We start from the raw sequence: 16,463 nt of genomic DNA, 5'->3' as shown, positions 1-16,463 counted from the left end.
GCTACGGTTGCAAGAAAAAGAAGCAGAAATGACGTTCTCTACGCGTTGAGACGTTCCCCGTCCGTCGGCTAAACGCTTGATTGAAACTTCAATGCGACAGTGACACCAAGTAGAATTATAAATGTCACATAGCCCCAAACATGTCTTTTTCAAAGCCTGCGGTGAAGAGAAAGGTTGGTGATGAGCACCGACAATTTCAGGAAAAGTGGGAAATGCAATATTTCTTTGTTGAGCACAGGGGCACCCCGACCTGTCTTATTTGCACAGAGAAAGCTGCGCTGCACAAGGAATACAATTTGAAACGTCATTACACAACTAGACATGCTGAGCTGGATGCAAAATACCAGGGAGACGAGAGAGCGAACCGGGTTGCCAGTCTTAAAACAGATCTACTGAGGCAGCAAGATTTCTCCAAGAAAGCAACCAAAGAGAATAATGCAGCAGTCGGAGCCACGTGGTTAGTGAGATGATTGCTAAAGCAGGGAAGCCATTCACAGAAGGTGCATTTGTCTAAAAGTGCATATTGCAGGCTGCAAATATAGTCTGTCCGGGAAAGAAAGGTCAGTTTAGCAACATCAGCCTTTCTGCCAACACCGCAGCAGATCGCATTTCTGACCTGTCAAGTGACATTTATGACCAACTGTGTGAGAAAGCCAAATGTTTCAGTGTATACTCAGTCGCTCTTGATGAGACCACAGACATCACCGACACTGCCCAGCTCCCAATGTATGTCCGTGGTGTTGATGACAGTTTTGAAGTGATGGAGGAGCTGCTCACAGTAATTCCAATGCATGGCCAGACCACCGCTCAGCAGATATTTACAAGCTGTGTGATGCCATTGAGAATGTTGGTTTGCCATGGAAGAGGTTTGTTGGAATAACAACAGATGGAGCGCCATCAATGACAGGGAGGAAACATGGACTGGTGGCACAAAACAAACTGGAAGAGGAAGGCGTGGAGGAGGCCATTGCTCTGCACTGCATCATCCATCAGCAGGTCCTTTGCAGCAAATGCCTGAAGTTTGACAATGTGATGTCTATTGTTGTGAAATGCATCAACCAAATCAGATCCAGGGGCTTAAAGCACCGAAGGTTCTGTGCTTTTTTAGAGGAAATGGAGTCAGAATATGGGGATGTGCTCGACTTCACTGAGGTACGTTGGCTCAGCAGGGGAAATGTATTAAAGAGACTTTTTGAGTTGAGAGCAGAAGTGAAGCCTTCATGGAGAAGGATGGAGTTAGTGTTCCTGTGCTAACTGATCCCAAATGGCTCATGGACTCAGCTTTTCTTGTTGATATGACACATGAGCTTAATGTACTGAACAAGACGTTACAAGGCCAGGGGCAACTTGTCAGTGCTGCCTATGACAACGTGAGAGCATTCTCCACAAAACTGGCGCTCTGGAAAGCTCAGCTCTCTCAGACAAACCTTTGCCATTTCCCAGCATGCAAGGCACTCGTGGATGCAGGCACACCATTCAGTGCTGACGAGTATGTTGATGTCATTTTGAGGCTACAGGAGGAATTTGATCACAGATTTGCTGACTTCAAGACACACAGAGCCACCTTTCACATTTTTGCGGACCCCTTCTCCTTTGATGTGCAAGATGCCCCTTCTGTGCTTCAAATGGAGCTCATTGAGCTGCAGTGCAACTCTGAACTCAAAGCAAAGTTCAGGGAGGTGAGTGGAAAAGCAGACAAGCTTGGACAATTTTTGAGAGACTTGAGCCCTAGTTTCCCTCGGCTTTCCCGAATGTTCAAGCGGACCATGTGCCTTTTTGGTAGCACATACTTGTGCCAAAAGCTCTTCTCCACTTTGAACTTCAATAAGTCCAAGTACAGGTCCAGACTTACGGATGATCATCTTCAAGACATACTGAGGGTCGCAACTGCTTCCTTCCTCCCTTTTTTAACCATGCCTTTATTGTGGAAAACCTTTCCTTATAACAATATGAGCAGCTAATGCTAATTTGATGTGAATTAGCATTATATTAGTGAGGAGTTAATGTTAAGTAGGCTACCATTAGCAGCTAAAGCTAATTTGAGGTGAATAAGCATTAGTAGCTTATGCTAATACCCTTTTCTCTTGTGTTATAATGATGTGAGACGTTAATGCTAAATAGGCTTCCATGAGTGACTCCTTTCCCTTGCATTATAAAGATGTAAAGAGTTTATGCTAAGTAAGCTGCCATTAGCAGCTAATGCTAATACTGTTTTCCCTTTCTTTATACAACTTGAGCAGCTATTGCTAAGAAGGCCACTTTTCTCTGCTAAGGATTTGTGTGACCATGATGGAAACTCTGATAAGCTAATGCTGCTAAGCTAATGCTGTTTATGGGCCCTGTTAGAATCAATATTTCATTCTCATTCTGTTGTTTGAGAACAATAACAGAAAAATGTGCACTTGAGAACAAATTTATTGTGAATTCAGCTGTGAATGTACAGTTTGTCATTATTTAAGCTTCCATTTCCAAATGTTAGCTGACACTTTATTAGGTACACTGGTATCTATATCAGGTACACCTGTGACCTAAATGTTCCTGCAAACAGACTCCTTGGAGACCCCTACATAAATATCCATGAACTATCCAGCTAGACTAGTGTGTCTGTCCCTGAAAATATTCCTGCATGTGTGATTGTTCATGTGTCATCTGCCCGAAACAAACAGGAAGTGAGTGAAAGACACAGGAAATGTTTCCAGCTCTTCCTCCTCTATCAGATTTTCTCTCCATACCTGAGAGTGTCCAGTCTCCAGCCTGGATCCTTCAGTCCAGCTGAGAGCAGCTTCATTCCTGAGTCACCTGGATGATTGTAGCTCAGGTCCAGCTCCCTCAGATGGGAGGGGTTGGAGCTCAGAGCTGAGGCCAGAGAAGTACAGCCTTCCTCTGTGATCAGACATCCTGACAGACTGCAGACACACAAAACAACAATCTATCTGTCAACAGTTGTTTTCTCTTTGTCACAATAACATCTATCCATTTACATCCATCCATTGTAACTTTATTTATAAGTGACAATACCCAACAGACAACAACAGTCATCTGAAGCTGTTTAACAGTGTAAGGTAACCGCCTCCACTGTGAGCAGCACTTGGTGATGGTGGGAAGAAGAACTCCCTCTGATACAAAGATCCTCCCAGTGAAAACAGGCTCCAGGAGGAGCATCTACCATGACTGGTTGCAGGGTGAGGGGAAAGAGAAGAGATGAGCTCAGAGAGACAAGAACAAAACAGAGAGACAAAAGTTAAGGACATGCAGTAGTGACATATAAAAGCATCAGGAGTGAAAAGAGGGGAGAAGAAAGCAGAGCATCATGGGAAGTCCACCAACAGCCTGAGCCTATAGCAGCATAACTAAGGGATGGTTCAGGGTCACCTGATCCAGCTCTAACTATAAGTTTTATCAAAAAGGAAAGTTTGAAGCTGATCTTCAAAGTAGAGAGGGCGTCTGTCTCCTGAACTCAAACTGGGAGCTGCTGCCACACCCAGTCCAACATAGCCAGGCTTTCTTTGCTGCTTTGACAAAACCTCAAATCCCAGTCAGAGATGATGAGCATCATCACAGTGATGATCATTTCTCTGTTAACCCAGGCTTTCTGCTTCAGGATCTGTGCACGCTCACAGAACAAGGAGACCTTTAAACATCATTTCACTAACTGGATGGACTGAGCTCAGCCTACAGATGAACTGGTGCCAGAGATCATAAAGAACATCAAACAGTCAAATTCAACACTTTAATGGAAATATGAGATTAATGCTGCAGACAATCATGAAGCTGCTGAAGTCATGAACATCAAGAATGCAGCGAGTGGTAAAATAAAGATTTGACCTCAGTGTGCTCAGTGTTCCTGTCTATTCCTAACATATTCCTAACATGATAGCTGCACTTTAGAGCTCTAAAACTGGAACTGACACATGTTTAAACTCTACATGTTACTCAGTACATTCAGTTCTGACACTCGCCCACAGTCCAACAAAGGAAACATGGAGATCACATCAGTTTGTCATCAAAGTCTAATTATTAGGGCAACTTAACCTGTTATAATCTCGTTAACTCATTAACTGATTAACGTCAGCAATTATTTTAATCACAGTTTTTAAAATCATGATTATTGTGAAAGTGCTCACTGGCTCTGAATATAACAGCCATGGGTCACAGGAGGGATGTTGATCAGTGCTGGCTTGAAATGGGCGTCATTATGCGTCTCAGCCAATGGGAGCATTGAGGGTGGGCCTAATACTACTGCAGCGCTCACATGACCCAGGACAGAAAGAAAGGGGCGGGGACAGAAACATGGAGACAGGTACAGATCTTTGACATGTTCATTTTAAACTGTTCCAGGAGGCAGTGTTGATACAACTAAAGTTATCTGTTGTTGAAGAAGTCGGTCTGAGGAACGTTCTTAGGATCAACAAATGACGGCATGTATGAGCCTCAAGACGCAGCATCACAAGAAGAACACATGAGCTGTAGACAAAGGAGAGACTACGAAAGCCACGGCGTTACAACATGAACATGCTTGATCAGAGTGTGATTGTGAACAGGAGGAAGACTCAGCTGAGAACAGTGTGGTGGACACAGAGCAGAGCCCACCATCAGTACAGAGGCCTGTCCATTAGAGTGCTGCTCCAACATGCAGCACATGTACTTGGCCACAGCTGCAACATCTGTACCTGTGAAAGCTTCTTCTCTGTTGCTGCTCATATTGTGCAGAAGAAGAGAGTTTCTTTATCATCAGAAAATGTCAATGAGCTTGTGAGTCTTAGCAGCTGGCTCGGTGCAGAGGAGGAAGAACATGTCAGTCAGAGGAAGATAAATGCAGTTCATGTTGTCAACTCAACCTGGACTGTTGAAAGAGTTTTTCTTTGTCTGGTTTCTGACTGAGATTCTCCAAAGGAAATCCAGCACAAACACACACTTCACACACTCAAAGTCCTGCACAGTAAATGAGCTGATGAGCGTTTGTGCTGCTGACTGATAACAGAACAATAGTTCTGCTGCTTCCTGTTCTGCAAACACACATTTATAAATGTTCACTTGCTGTTGATCAAAGGTATGTTGGTGGCTCTGGACGCTGAGGGAACTTTGTAAAAAACTAGATCAAATGTTAACGTCCTGGCAGAGGCAAAGAACTTTGATTTGATATTTGATTAGATTCATGTTTCAGCTCAGACTGACAGAAATATTTGAACTGCTGCTGTGTTAAAGGGAACACTGCTGTTAGAAAGCACCTGATCTGTTTCTGCACACTGAATGTTGCACTTCTCATACTGCAGTACTATTAAAATAAGTACACAATACACTACTTTTGAACTCATGATTGAATGTTGCTGTAACAAAGCCATTAATGTGATTCAAAGTGTTCATGGTTTCCCAGCACAACAAATGATTGCACAAGTGTGACTGATCCACTTTCTAATGTGTGTGTAGCCCACACTGTGTGTCACTGTGTCACAGGTGAGTCTGTGTGTCCAGGTTCTATGAGGACAACAGGATATAGTGACTGAGTCCAGCAGCTTAAAGTCTGACTCCATCCTCCATTTAAATAACTCACAGCAACAACTGAATAGCTTTGCCTTTGTGTAGCTGACACTTCATTTTAATGTCCTTCTATTCTGGTTCATCTGGTCTCAGTTTCTATAAGCACACAGGTTTCATCAGGACTCTGTGACCTCAGTGATCTTTGCTGGGCCTTAATGCTCTGAACAAAGCTGCACATCACAAGACTAAATAGAAATGAATCAGTCTTTCATTCTCACTGCTGTTTGACTTCAGCTCTCAATGTCCCACCATAACCCATGGAAAGAATTACTGTCCATCCAGGCTGCTGAACATGAAGCTGAAGAAGGTGGAGTATTGTGAGGGCTGATGGAGATGATGATGAGGAATCCAGGAGCAGTGGGTGGATGGCAGCATCAGCATGAAGGATCAGTGTGAGAACACATCATCATCCACAAAGGAAACCAGTCTGAGTGTCTGACGCTCTTGTTAGAAAGACGCAGTCCCAGCAGTTAGCTTGTCTGCTAGTTAGCTGAGAGCTAACTCACTTGTACATTGAATACCAAACTGTGTAAACCAGGGGTGTCAAACATATGGCCCGTGGGCCAAATCAAGCCCTTGAGATAATTTCATATGTCAAATATTGATGAATTTTCAGGCTTGCTGATAATCAATGTGAGCACGGCTGAGGTTTTATTCTGATGAGCAAACCATGTGGCCAATCACTTTCAGAGACAGACTGGGATCATACCATTATGTGAAAGAGGACATGTCCCATAGACAGCAAGGGTAGTGGTAGAGACCAGTACACAGAGAAATGGGAGCTGTACTGAAATGCAAGCGTGTCAGGAAAGAGTGAAAAGGCAAAATGAGCAGCATCTGGCTGCATTTCAGTGATATTGGAGACCACAAAGCTGAGTGCAACATTTATACAGGAGATATACAGGAGACGCTGAGAGTAGAACTGATAAAATTAGGAGCTGGCTAAAGTGAGACCCATTTTTATTTCCACCCATTTTCCACTGTGGAGGACAAAAGGTTTCAAACTGGTCCAGGTCTTAAACCTCACGTGTTCTTCCTAATAGCAGTAAATGGATAAAAATAAGGCTTTTATGAAAACACTGAATACAACTTGCTGCCTTTAAAAAGACTAAACGTACAGTTCAGTATTGAATACTACATAAAATAAACTATATATAAAGTGTGTCTGAATGGCAGAGATGCAGAAATATGTGCATGTAGCACAGAGCCACGGCTCAGTGTCTGAATGAGTCTCACAGACCTGAATGTGCTGTTGAAGCCATTTATAATTATAACGTAATTCTTTACTCGTTTGATCTGCTCCTTACCACAAGCCACCAGACGTAGAAGGTTTTGGACTTTTAACTATATTTTCTGAAGTTTTACAACTTTTCTTACTGTTAAAAACCTCGTTATGGCCATTCATGCTGTACAAAGTAATTAGACATGTGTGGTATCTACAGAAACGTCAGAATCTCAGCTAAAAGGTCACAAAACCATCTCAACAACCACCAAACAGCTGAAACAGCAGGTGAACAGATCACACAAAAAAGATCTAAACACAAATCCCCCTGATCATCTGTTTTTTAAACATGAAGCTTAGTTTTGGACGTTCATTTACTGCTGGTTCAGTGAATTTTGGTTGGACAGTGATGAAACCTGCAGCCTCAGAATCTGTGAGAAGTCTGCTTTCAGCACGCAACAGCATTGTTGTGTTGTGTGCTGTGGATCCACCTCTGCAAACTCATCACTGTTTCACCATCATGTTTCTACTTAGACAATAACAAAGGAAGCAGTTCCCAGGAACTACTTCCTGTCTTGTTAACATAAGAGTACGTTGCCCTTCAAAACACCTGCACTTCTCCTCTTATTAGAGGACTGCCTTATTATTAATCTGCTAATTCTGTCAGTTGATGAAAGAAAAATGCTTGATCTCACCTGAGAGTTTCCAGTGTACAGTGTGGACTCTTCAGTCCTTCAGACAGAAGCTTCACGCCTGAATCCTTCAGGTTATTGTTACTCAGGTCCAGCTGTCTCAGATTAGAGGTCTGAGAGCTGAGACCTGAGGCCAGAGCTTCACAGCTTCTCTCTGACAGGTCACAGTGACTCAGTCTGAAAAATAACAGATAAACAATTACAAAAATAAAACACTTATGTTGAAGCGTAATGAGATACTATTATATTTAGCAATATTTCATCTTGTTTTGTCAGGAAACTGAGCACTGATGCAGAGCAACATGTGGAGAGAATCAGAGGAGAAGAAGTGAAGAGAGAACAGCAGTAAAACAACACTGAATTGTTCAGTGTGCTTTTGATATCAACAGAATGTGTCAAATTTCTTTATTTTGTATTTGTTTTAGTAGAATTGATGATTATCACTTAGATAACAACCACAGGCCAGGTCTAAATTGCACTTTGGTGACAGTTACACCCAGAAATATTTCAGAAACGTGGACAATTTGTGCTCCATTGTATTCAGTATTGAACAAACTGAGTACCGATGACCACTTAATATTTTTGATATTTTATTTGAGTTGTTCCACCTGATCTGTGTTAACTAGAATAAACATTTAAAAGCTAAAGCTATGATCACAGATTTACTCACAGAGCTTTGTTGGAGGCTTTGACCACTGGCAGCAGCCTCAGAAGAGCCTCCTCTGAAGCAGAGTATTTCTGCAGGTCAAACACATCCAGATCTTCTTCTGATGACAGTAAGATGAAGACCAGAGCTGACCACTGAGCAGGAGACAGTTCATCTGTGGAGAGACTTCCTGATCTCAGGGACTGTTGGATCTCCTCCACTAGAGAACGATCATTCAGTTCATTCAGACAGTGGAACAGATTGATGCTTTTCTCTGCAGACAGATTCTTACTGAGCTTCTTCTTGATGTACTGAACTGTTTTCTTATTGGTCTGTGAGCTACTTCCTGTCTGTGTCAGCAGACCTCGTAGGAGAGTCTGATTGGTCTGCAGGGAAAGACCCAGGAGGAAGCGGAGGAACAAGTCCAGGTGTCCATTTGGACTCTGTAAGGCCTTGTTCACAGCACTCTGGTGGAGAGACTCTTTTTTTCTAAAAAAACTAGACCGCTTGGATGTTGTTTGTTGTTGTTCCATCAGATTGAGTCCAGAGTTGATGAAGGTCAGATGGACATGAAGAGCAGCCAGAAACTCCTGAACACTCAGATGGATGAAGCAGAACACCTTGTCCTGGTACAGTCCTCTCTCCTCTTTAAAGATCTGTGTGAACACTCCTGAGTACACTGAGGCTGCTCTGATATCGATGCCACACTCTGTCAGGTCTGATTCATAGAAGATCAGGTTTCCTTTCTGCAGCTGATCAAAAGCCAGTTTTCCCAGAGACTCCATCATCTTCCTGCTCTCTGGACTCCAGTGTGGATCTGTCTCAGCTCCTCCATCATACTTGACCTTCTTCACTTTGGCCTGAACCACCAGGAAGTGGATGTACATCTCAGTCAGGGTCTTGGGCAGCTGTCCTCCCTCTCTGGTTTCCAGCACATCCTCCAGAACTGTAGCAGTGATCCAGCAGAAGACTGGGATGTGGCACATGATGTGGAGGCTTCGTGATGTCTTGATGTGGGAGATGATCCTGCTGGCCTGCTCCTCATCTCTGAATCTCTTCCTGAAGTACTCCTCCTTCTGTGGGTCAGTGAACCCTCTGACCTCTGTCACCATGCCAACACAGTCAGGAGGGATCTGATTGGCTGCTGCAGGTCGTGTGGTTATCCAGAGGCGAGCAGAGGGAAGCAGTTTCCCCCTGATGAGGTTTATCAGCAGCACATCCACTGAGGTGGACTTTCTAGGGTCAGTTAGGATTGTAGTTTTGTGGAAGTCCAGAGGAAGTCGACACTCATCCAGACCATCAAAGATGAACACAACCTGGAAGTCTTCAAAGCTGCAGATTCCTGCTTCTTTGGTTTCAGTAAAGAAGTGATGAACAAGTCCCACCAAGCTGAACTTTTCCTCTTTCAGCACATTCAGCTCTCTGAAAGTGAATGGAAATATGAACTGGATGTCCTGGTTGGCTTTGTCTTCAGCCCAGTCCAGGCTGTATTTCTGTGTTAAGACTGTTTTCCCAATGCCAGCCACTCCCTTTGTCAGCACTGTTCTGATTGGTTCGTCTCTTCCAGGTGAGGCTTTAAAGATGTCTTCTTGTCTGATGGTTGTTTCTGGTCTGTGTGGTTTCCTGGATGCTGTTTCAATCTGTCTGACCTCATGTTCATCATTGACCTCTGCAGTCCCTCCCTCTGTGATGTAGAGCTCTGTGTAGATCTGATTCAGGAGGGTTGGGTTTCCTGCTTTAGCGATGCCCTCAAACACACACTGGAACTTCTTCTTCAGGGTGGATTTAAGGTTACGATGACAAACTGCAGCTTGAAGTTCTGAATGAGAAGAAAAATAAACACTCAATTCCAAAAAGAACTAATCTTTAAAACATGTTGCTCCATCTTCCATCTCTGGAAAATGTTCATTTATCCAGCAGCTTAAATCTTTAGATAAATCCTCTTACTGCTCTGCAGACGGTCAGCCAGCTCCTCCTGCTTCATTCTCCTCAGGAAGTCCACTGTGATCTTCACAAATGCCTCTCTGCTGCTGCTCCTCTGACTCTCTAAGCATTCTGGGTAATCTGGACTCAGAACCTTCTGGATCTTCTTCAGCTCGTTCTTCACAAAAGTGATGATGTTGTCCTCCAGCAGCTGGAACAGAATATTTATGAATGAGCCAATCAGACTGAAATCATGGAGCCAAACATCAGATCCATGTTGGACACACTGACGATCCACTGGTCTACAAAGAGCAGCATGGAGATGACCGTGAACAGAACAGATGTAACAGTAGTTGTTGTACATGTACAGACCATAAATATGGAGTCCAGCTGTGTTTGATGCTGCTGGGCAGACTGACCACTGGGAACCTCTGAGCTCTGCTGGTCCACTCTGTGGAGGAACCATGAAGGATTAGATCAACACAGGATAAAGATCCAGGAGTTTCTGCTCAAATAACTTCATCTGAATCAAGTCTGTCAAGTTTTAAACTCTCAGATTGTGAACATATCAGTAATTTTCAGTCTGTTTTCATGGACGTCCTTTCAGTGGTGATGTCAGGGATGATTTTGAAGAAGCTCATCAAACTGAACCATCAGCAGATCACTGCTCCAAAACCAGAACATGATCCGAGTCTCCCTCCACCACCAGAACACCAGCTTTACTAACGTGGTAGATCAGTGTAGTACAGATCAATAACTGATGAGTCATTTGATCAAAATCACTGAGTGCTTCACGTCTGACCCTCTGATGCTTCTGTAGACATTTTGCATATTTAATGAATGTCTGACAGTTTTACATTCATTCTATGAACACAGTGGAAATGTTGTGTTATAGTCTCCATGTTGTTTCCAGCATCATAAATTCTTAAGTTCAGAAAATTAGATTCTTTCTTCACAGCTGAAAAACAACATTTATTCTCTATTGAAATCTGCATCGTCCACTCCAAAGGTCACAATCTGAAGGTAACATCTGGTTTTGTTCCCTGTGGTTAACTCTGAGCATCAGTATGGTGGGATTTATCCACTACATCCACACCACTGTGGTTCAGTGTTGTCCTGATGGAGTAACAGCAGCCAGTATGATCCAGGCTTTAGCTGCTGGGTCTCTGTGTGACCTCTCAGACTGTTTAACAGATCAGACACAAAGAGAATCAGAGCAGCTCTGTTCTTTAAAGACAAACATGAACCCACTCAGGTCACACTTTCCCCACAGATATGAGCATCACTGTCCTCAAACAGCAAATGACCAAGTCGAACATTTGGATCTTTTCTCTTTCATTGTTTTCTTTTTAATGAATCTTTGTAACAATCTGAGGATGTTTCAGGTCATATTTATCCAGGAAACACAAACATGTAAAGGAGTCATCACAGCTCTCTGACCTCGTTGCTCCAGGTTCACCACTGAAGTTTGGATTTAGCTCTTTGGACCGGTCACTCCTCACAGACGGACAGCTGGACCCTGCAGACTGTGACCTCTGACCTCTGCAGACACAAACATGATTGAAGCAGCTGTGATCACACAGACTGCAGATAATGCAGCTGTTTCCTGTCAGTAACATCCTCTTAGATTAGAGTTCAGCTTTTTACAGGAAAACTGGACAAAACTGATTTTTGTTACAAACTCATTTTCATTTCCTCTCAGCTCACAAACACAGTCAGACAATCAACCAGAGTCAACACTGATTATAATGTCAGTGCAGAATTATTTCTGTTACTCAGTGAGTTCAGCTCTCTGACCTCGTTGCTCCAGGTTCACCACTGAACTCTGGATTTAGAGGTTTGGACCGGTCACTCCTCACAGACGGACAGCTGGACCCTGCAGACTCTGCTCTGTCCTCCTCTTCCTCCATCATCATCTTCAGTCAGTCTGAGAGGTAAACCACAAACACTCAGCGAGTTCACATTAACAGGAGGAACTGAGTTACAGTCGCTGACCTCTGACCTGTCATGTGACCATGAAACCAGGTCAATATGTCTGTAGGTTCAGTCATCCAGGTCATGTGATCTAAGGAGCTTGGAGAGAAAAGAGACGTCTTTAAGTTTCTGGAAGACGTTTCATCAGAGAAGCTTCTTCAGCTCTAAAACCAAACGGTGGAGAGTCCCAGATATTTAAACCTGAGAGGGAAAGAAAGCATGTCGCTGACCCACCACTGATGTTATTTCAAGGAGGAAACTGAGAGCCTTTGCACCAGGAGCACAAACATCAGCTCCAGCAATGATCCACTGATGTGTTTTTATTCCATGTATGAATGTTGTTATTGACAGAGATGACGTTTGTGTGTCAGTGATGCAGTGACTGTTGTTGTTACCTGTACAGGCTGGTTAGACTCTATGAAACAGATCATACAGATCTCTGCATGTTAGAAGAGACTATTAAAGGTCATGAATGAGACAAAGGCAGGGAGGCGTCCTTTACAGCTAAACAGCAGAGTGAGAGAACAGCCAGCACCTCTACATTTATCACATTATACAGCACATGTATGATACTGACAGGGATGAGAAGAATTTAGTGATTCTGATCCCATCATTGATATTACTTATTGATTCTCAGTAGCTCTGCTCTGACAGTCACCACCATCACTGAGCAGCATATCAAAGACATTTGTGCACATTAACTGCATGTTGTGGCTCAAATGTTTGTGCATGTTGGAGGCATTTCCTCTTTGTTGTGATCAGTGTTGGTCATTACTCAAAACAGTCATTATTACACATATTACACAGAACACTTTGATTAAAAGTAATGGAGTACGTTACTTCATTACTCCTCATAACATTACTTTGATGTTAAAATGAACAAATGAGCATGTAACAACATAAAGCTGAGGTACAGCCCCACACACCAACACAGATCCTGATGAGGTCACGTGATGTTTCTCTGAGTGTTTATGAACACAAATCAAAGATGAAACAGCACAAAGACACTTCAAAGTGATTCTACTGTAGAAACATGAACAGGTAGAAACCTGCAGCCTGACTGCTCATCACTTTGTTACCTGTTCAAGTTCAGCAGCAGCAGCTCACTTTATCATTGTGAAAACAAAAATGTCAAAAACCATTGCTATTCTCTATAAAACAAAGCATGTCCTGAACAAAAAATCATTATACACACTTTATTGTACTCTGTTGCTTCCATATATGACTTACTGTCTGGAGATATGGGCTAATGCATATAAAACGAACACTCTTCCTATTTTCAAGTTACAAAAAAGAGCTATAAGAATTATAAACCAATCAAACTATATAGAACCAACTAACATTTTGTTTATTAATCTGAATACCCTGAAATTTTATGATTTAGTTGAATATAAAATGGCACAGATAATGTATAAAGCACAAAATAACTTGCTTTGCCCCAGTACTCAGAAGCTGTTCAAAGTCAGAGAGAGTCAATATGACTTAAGGGGAAGAGATTTCTTTAAAAAAAACAAGATAAGGACAAATATAAAGCAGAGATGTGTTTCTGTTAGAGGAGGTAACCTGTGGAATAGTTCTGACAGGGATTTAAAAAGGTGTAGTTCATTTTCCTTGTTTAAAAACATGTTTAAAAATAGAGTATTAGAAAAATATATAAATCAAGAATGAAAAGAGCAAAAAAAAAAAAAAAAAAAACAACCTCTTGATTCTTTTGCTTTGATGTAGTTACTTATCTAAGGTGGAAAGTTTTTTTTTTCTTGTTTGTTTGTTTGGTTTTTGCTTTGTTTTCTTATTTGCTTCAGGCCCTGTGTACAGGAGCTGCATGCAAAAAGATATTTTGTGAAAAGGGTTGGCGTAATAAGCAAATGCTTCAGCCAATACCTTTTGATTAGCCTTGTTTCATGCTTACTTGCTTTATGGTAGATTTTTGTTCTGTTTTCACTGAGATATTTGAATGCTAATCAATAAAATCAAAATCAAATCACGGTGCTGGTCTGGGGTCAGTGTTTACTCAGCTTTAACTCACTCTGGGTTCTAGCTTAGCTTAGCGTTAGCTTAGCGTTAGCTTAGCGTTAGCATGCTGTGTGCTAGCTTAGCGTCAGAGCTCTGCAGGTGTCTCGTGTGTAAATATTAATCACAGTCACAGTAAAGGAGGTAAAGGGCTGTGACGTCATCACGTACGCTGCGTCCTCTGTGGGCTCTGAGTGAACTCAAAGTACAAACTACAAGTACACAAACACGAACGTAGCTCAGAGTGGCGGACACACTCGGCCTCGTTGGTCCAGCTGTGAGTCCGTTACCGTGAACTATGGAGCGGCAGATTTGTGCTGAACTAAGCTGCACACAGCTGATGTTAGCCAGGAAACATTACACACTGACTTTAATGGAGAGACCGGAAATACAAACACACACAGTTTGTTGTGTGAAGAAATCAAACACGAGCTGAACAAACAGTAAAGTTCCTAAAGACAAACTGTTAAAGGAGGAAACAAAGCAAACTTACAGTTTCTTCACACACCAACAACAAGCTCCACTCCACACCTGGACACTAAACACGGACACACAGGTGAGCTGCTTCCTGGAAGGAGGCGGGGCTCCACCTGAAACTCAGCACAGGTGGGAGGGGCTCAGCTCTGTGTGTGCTGATGTGTTAACTTTAAAAATATGCCGTCTGACTGCTCAGACTGAGTCAGAGTAAAGTTCACATGCTGACGTGTGGAGACATGAAACCTTGTTGTAGCTGCAGGTGTGAACACACTGATCCCAGATCAGCTCTGCTGTATTTGTAACATGAACATTTCTGCTGCAAAGCTTCAAATGTTCAGCATGTTTCTCTGTTTCCAGTCTATAGATCCAGTCACACTTTCTACCTTCACCTGTGCAGTAAAGACTGAGAGCAGAGCTGAAAGCAAGCGTCCAATCAGTGAGCAGCATCAACACCTGAGCTTCATTCAGACTCTGTTATTGAAGATGTTGTTGGTACAAAGTTCATCTGCTGCTCACATGAATCCATGAAAGATTTATTTCACTGAATGTTTCTTCAAAGCTCATTTCAACCTGTTGAAGTCATGAATGAAAGTGCAGACTGAGAGTGGATCACATGATGTTTGAGGTGTGTCATGTGACATGTTCAGTATTGTCACACATGTCTAGATTGTCCCTGATATCATAACTGCTCAAACACTGATGATTATATTTGAAGAATTATTCCTGATGGCAGCAAAGTTTGAATGGAGCTCTCTGTCTGTGCTGATTTGTCGCCCTCTGGAGGTCAAAGCACAAACTGCATGATGTCACTGTAACCACCACAGAGACAGGAAGTGTTTTTATGACTGAAACACTGAAATGATGCTAACGGCTGTCGTTAGGCTCACTGACAGCAGTGCTGATGTGTTCATGTCAAACACTGGCTCAGGTCAGACTCCTTCATCCTTCTCCAGCGTGAGGCCGCCCTCAGACCCACAGGAGCTCTGACCTTTGACCTCCTGACCCTAACCATTTTTTCTTGTTGCATCTTTAAATGCAGATCCATCCAAACTGTAGCCGAGCAAAAGAAGCTGGAAGCTGTTCTATGAATGATGTTGTTGAAGGAGCTTGGAAAGAAAAGCGTCTGGACTTCTTTAAGTTGCTTGAAGAGGGACATGGACGTCTTAACGCCCACTCACATCCTGGGACATTTGATCACAGGAAATCACATGATAGCGTGGGGCTAGATCTCACAATGGGTTCACCCAAAACCTTGGCTGATTGTGACCCACACCCGTTTTCACGGAGGAGGAGTTTCACATCCTGAACATGTGACAGCCTGGTTTAAAGGGACCAAAAGTAACTGGACACCTGATTCAGTTCAGGTTTATTCATCCGCTCCAAACCACAGCAGCAGTCACCTCCAGGGAACCAGCTGATCCATGTAACTGGGGACAGACCACAGCCCAGAGCACTGGTTCATGATGTGTTTGTGGACTGTAGGTTGTTTGGATAGAGATGAGATGTACACAGCAGTCTGTCTCTAATGTTTAATGAAATGTTCTGAAGATGATAATAACTTGTGATTTTCTTTTGAATGAATCTTTAATCGTGTTGTAGGGCCTCTGACTCTCATGAAGATTTTCACATCAATGTGCTTTTCACAAAGATATTAACAATGAAAATGACGTGCAGCCCTGAACTACTCATGCGTTAACTCAGCGGTTCCCAACCCCCGGATCACGGACCGGTCCGTGAGTCGTTTGGTACCGGGCCGTGAGAGTCGAGGCTCGGTGTGAAACTGATGGTTGATAGGTTTGTAGCATAAACCTGTTCGCTGGATCGTTCAATCCAGCTACACAGCAAAGCAAGACACGAGTAGTTCTTTATGTTTCTCGTGCACGGGAGAGAACTGGACCAATGCCGTTCCTTCGCTTGACCACAGTCGCTCTCGTCCGTTCCCTCGTAACACTGCTCTTTTATTGAGGTTACATGAATATAC

The 16,463-nt window shown here is 42.9% G+C and overlaps 1 protein-coding gene across 1 annotated transcript; it reads right to left on the bottom strand.

The window, feature by feature from the left end:
- Positions 1 to 1,849: 1,849 nt before the first annotated feature.
- On the bottom strand, positions 1,850 to 10,297 carry LOC143416100 (protein NLRC3-like). Its single transcript, XM_076881480.1, has 5 exons — positions 10,268 to 10,297; positions 10,046 to 10,232; positions 8,123 to 9,917; positions 7,456 to 7,629; positions 1,850 to 2,906 (listed from the first exon to the last, which is right to left on the bottom strand). The coding sequence occupies exons 1-5, from the start codon at positions 10,295 to 10,297 to the stop codon at positions 2,714 to 2,716; spliced, it is 2,379 nt and encodes a 792-aa protein (XP_076737595.1). The 3' UTR covers positions 1,850 to 2,713.
- Between the last annotated feature and the right edge of the window lie 6,166 nt (positions 10,298 to 16,463).

The sequence above is a fragment of the Maylandia zebra genome, unplaced genomic scaffold (genome assembly GCF_041146795.1).
Source record: "Maylandia zebra isolate NMK-2024a unplaced genomic scaffold, Mzebra_GT3a scaffold11, whole genome shotgun sequence".
Taxonomy (NCBI): domain Eukaryota; kingdom Metazoa; phylum Chordata; class Actinopteri; order Cichliformes; family Cichlidae; genus Maylandia; species Maylandia zebra.
Note: the sequence above shows the minus strand (reverse complement) of the source record. Positions and strands in the feature narration are given on the sequence as shown.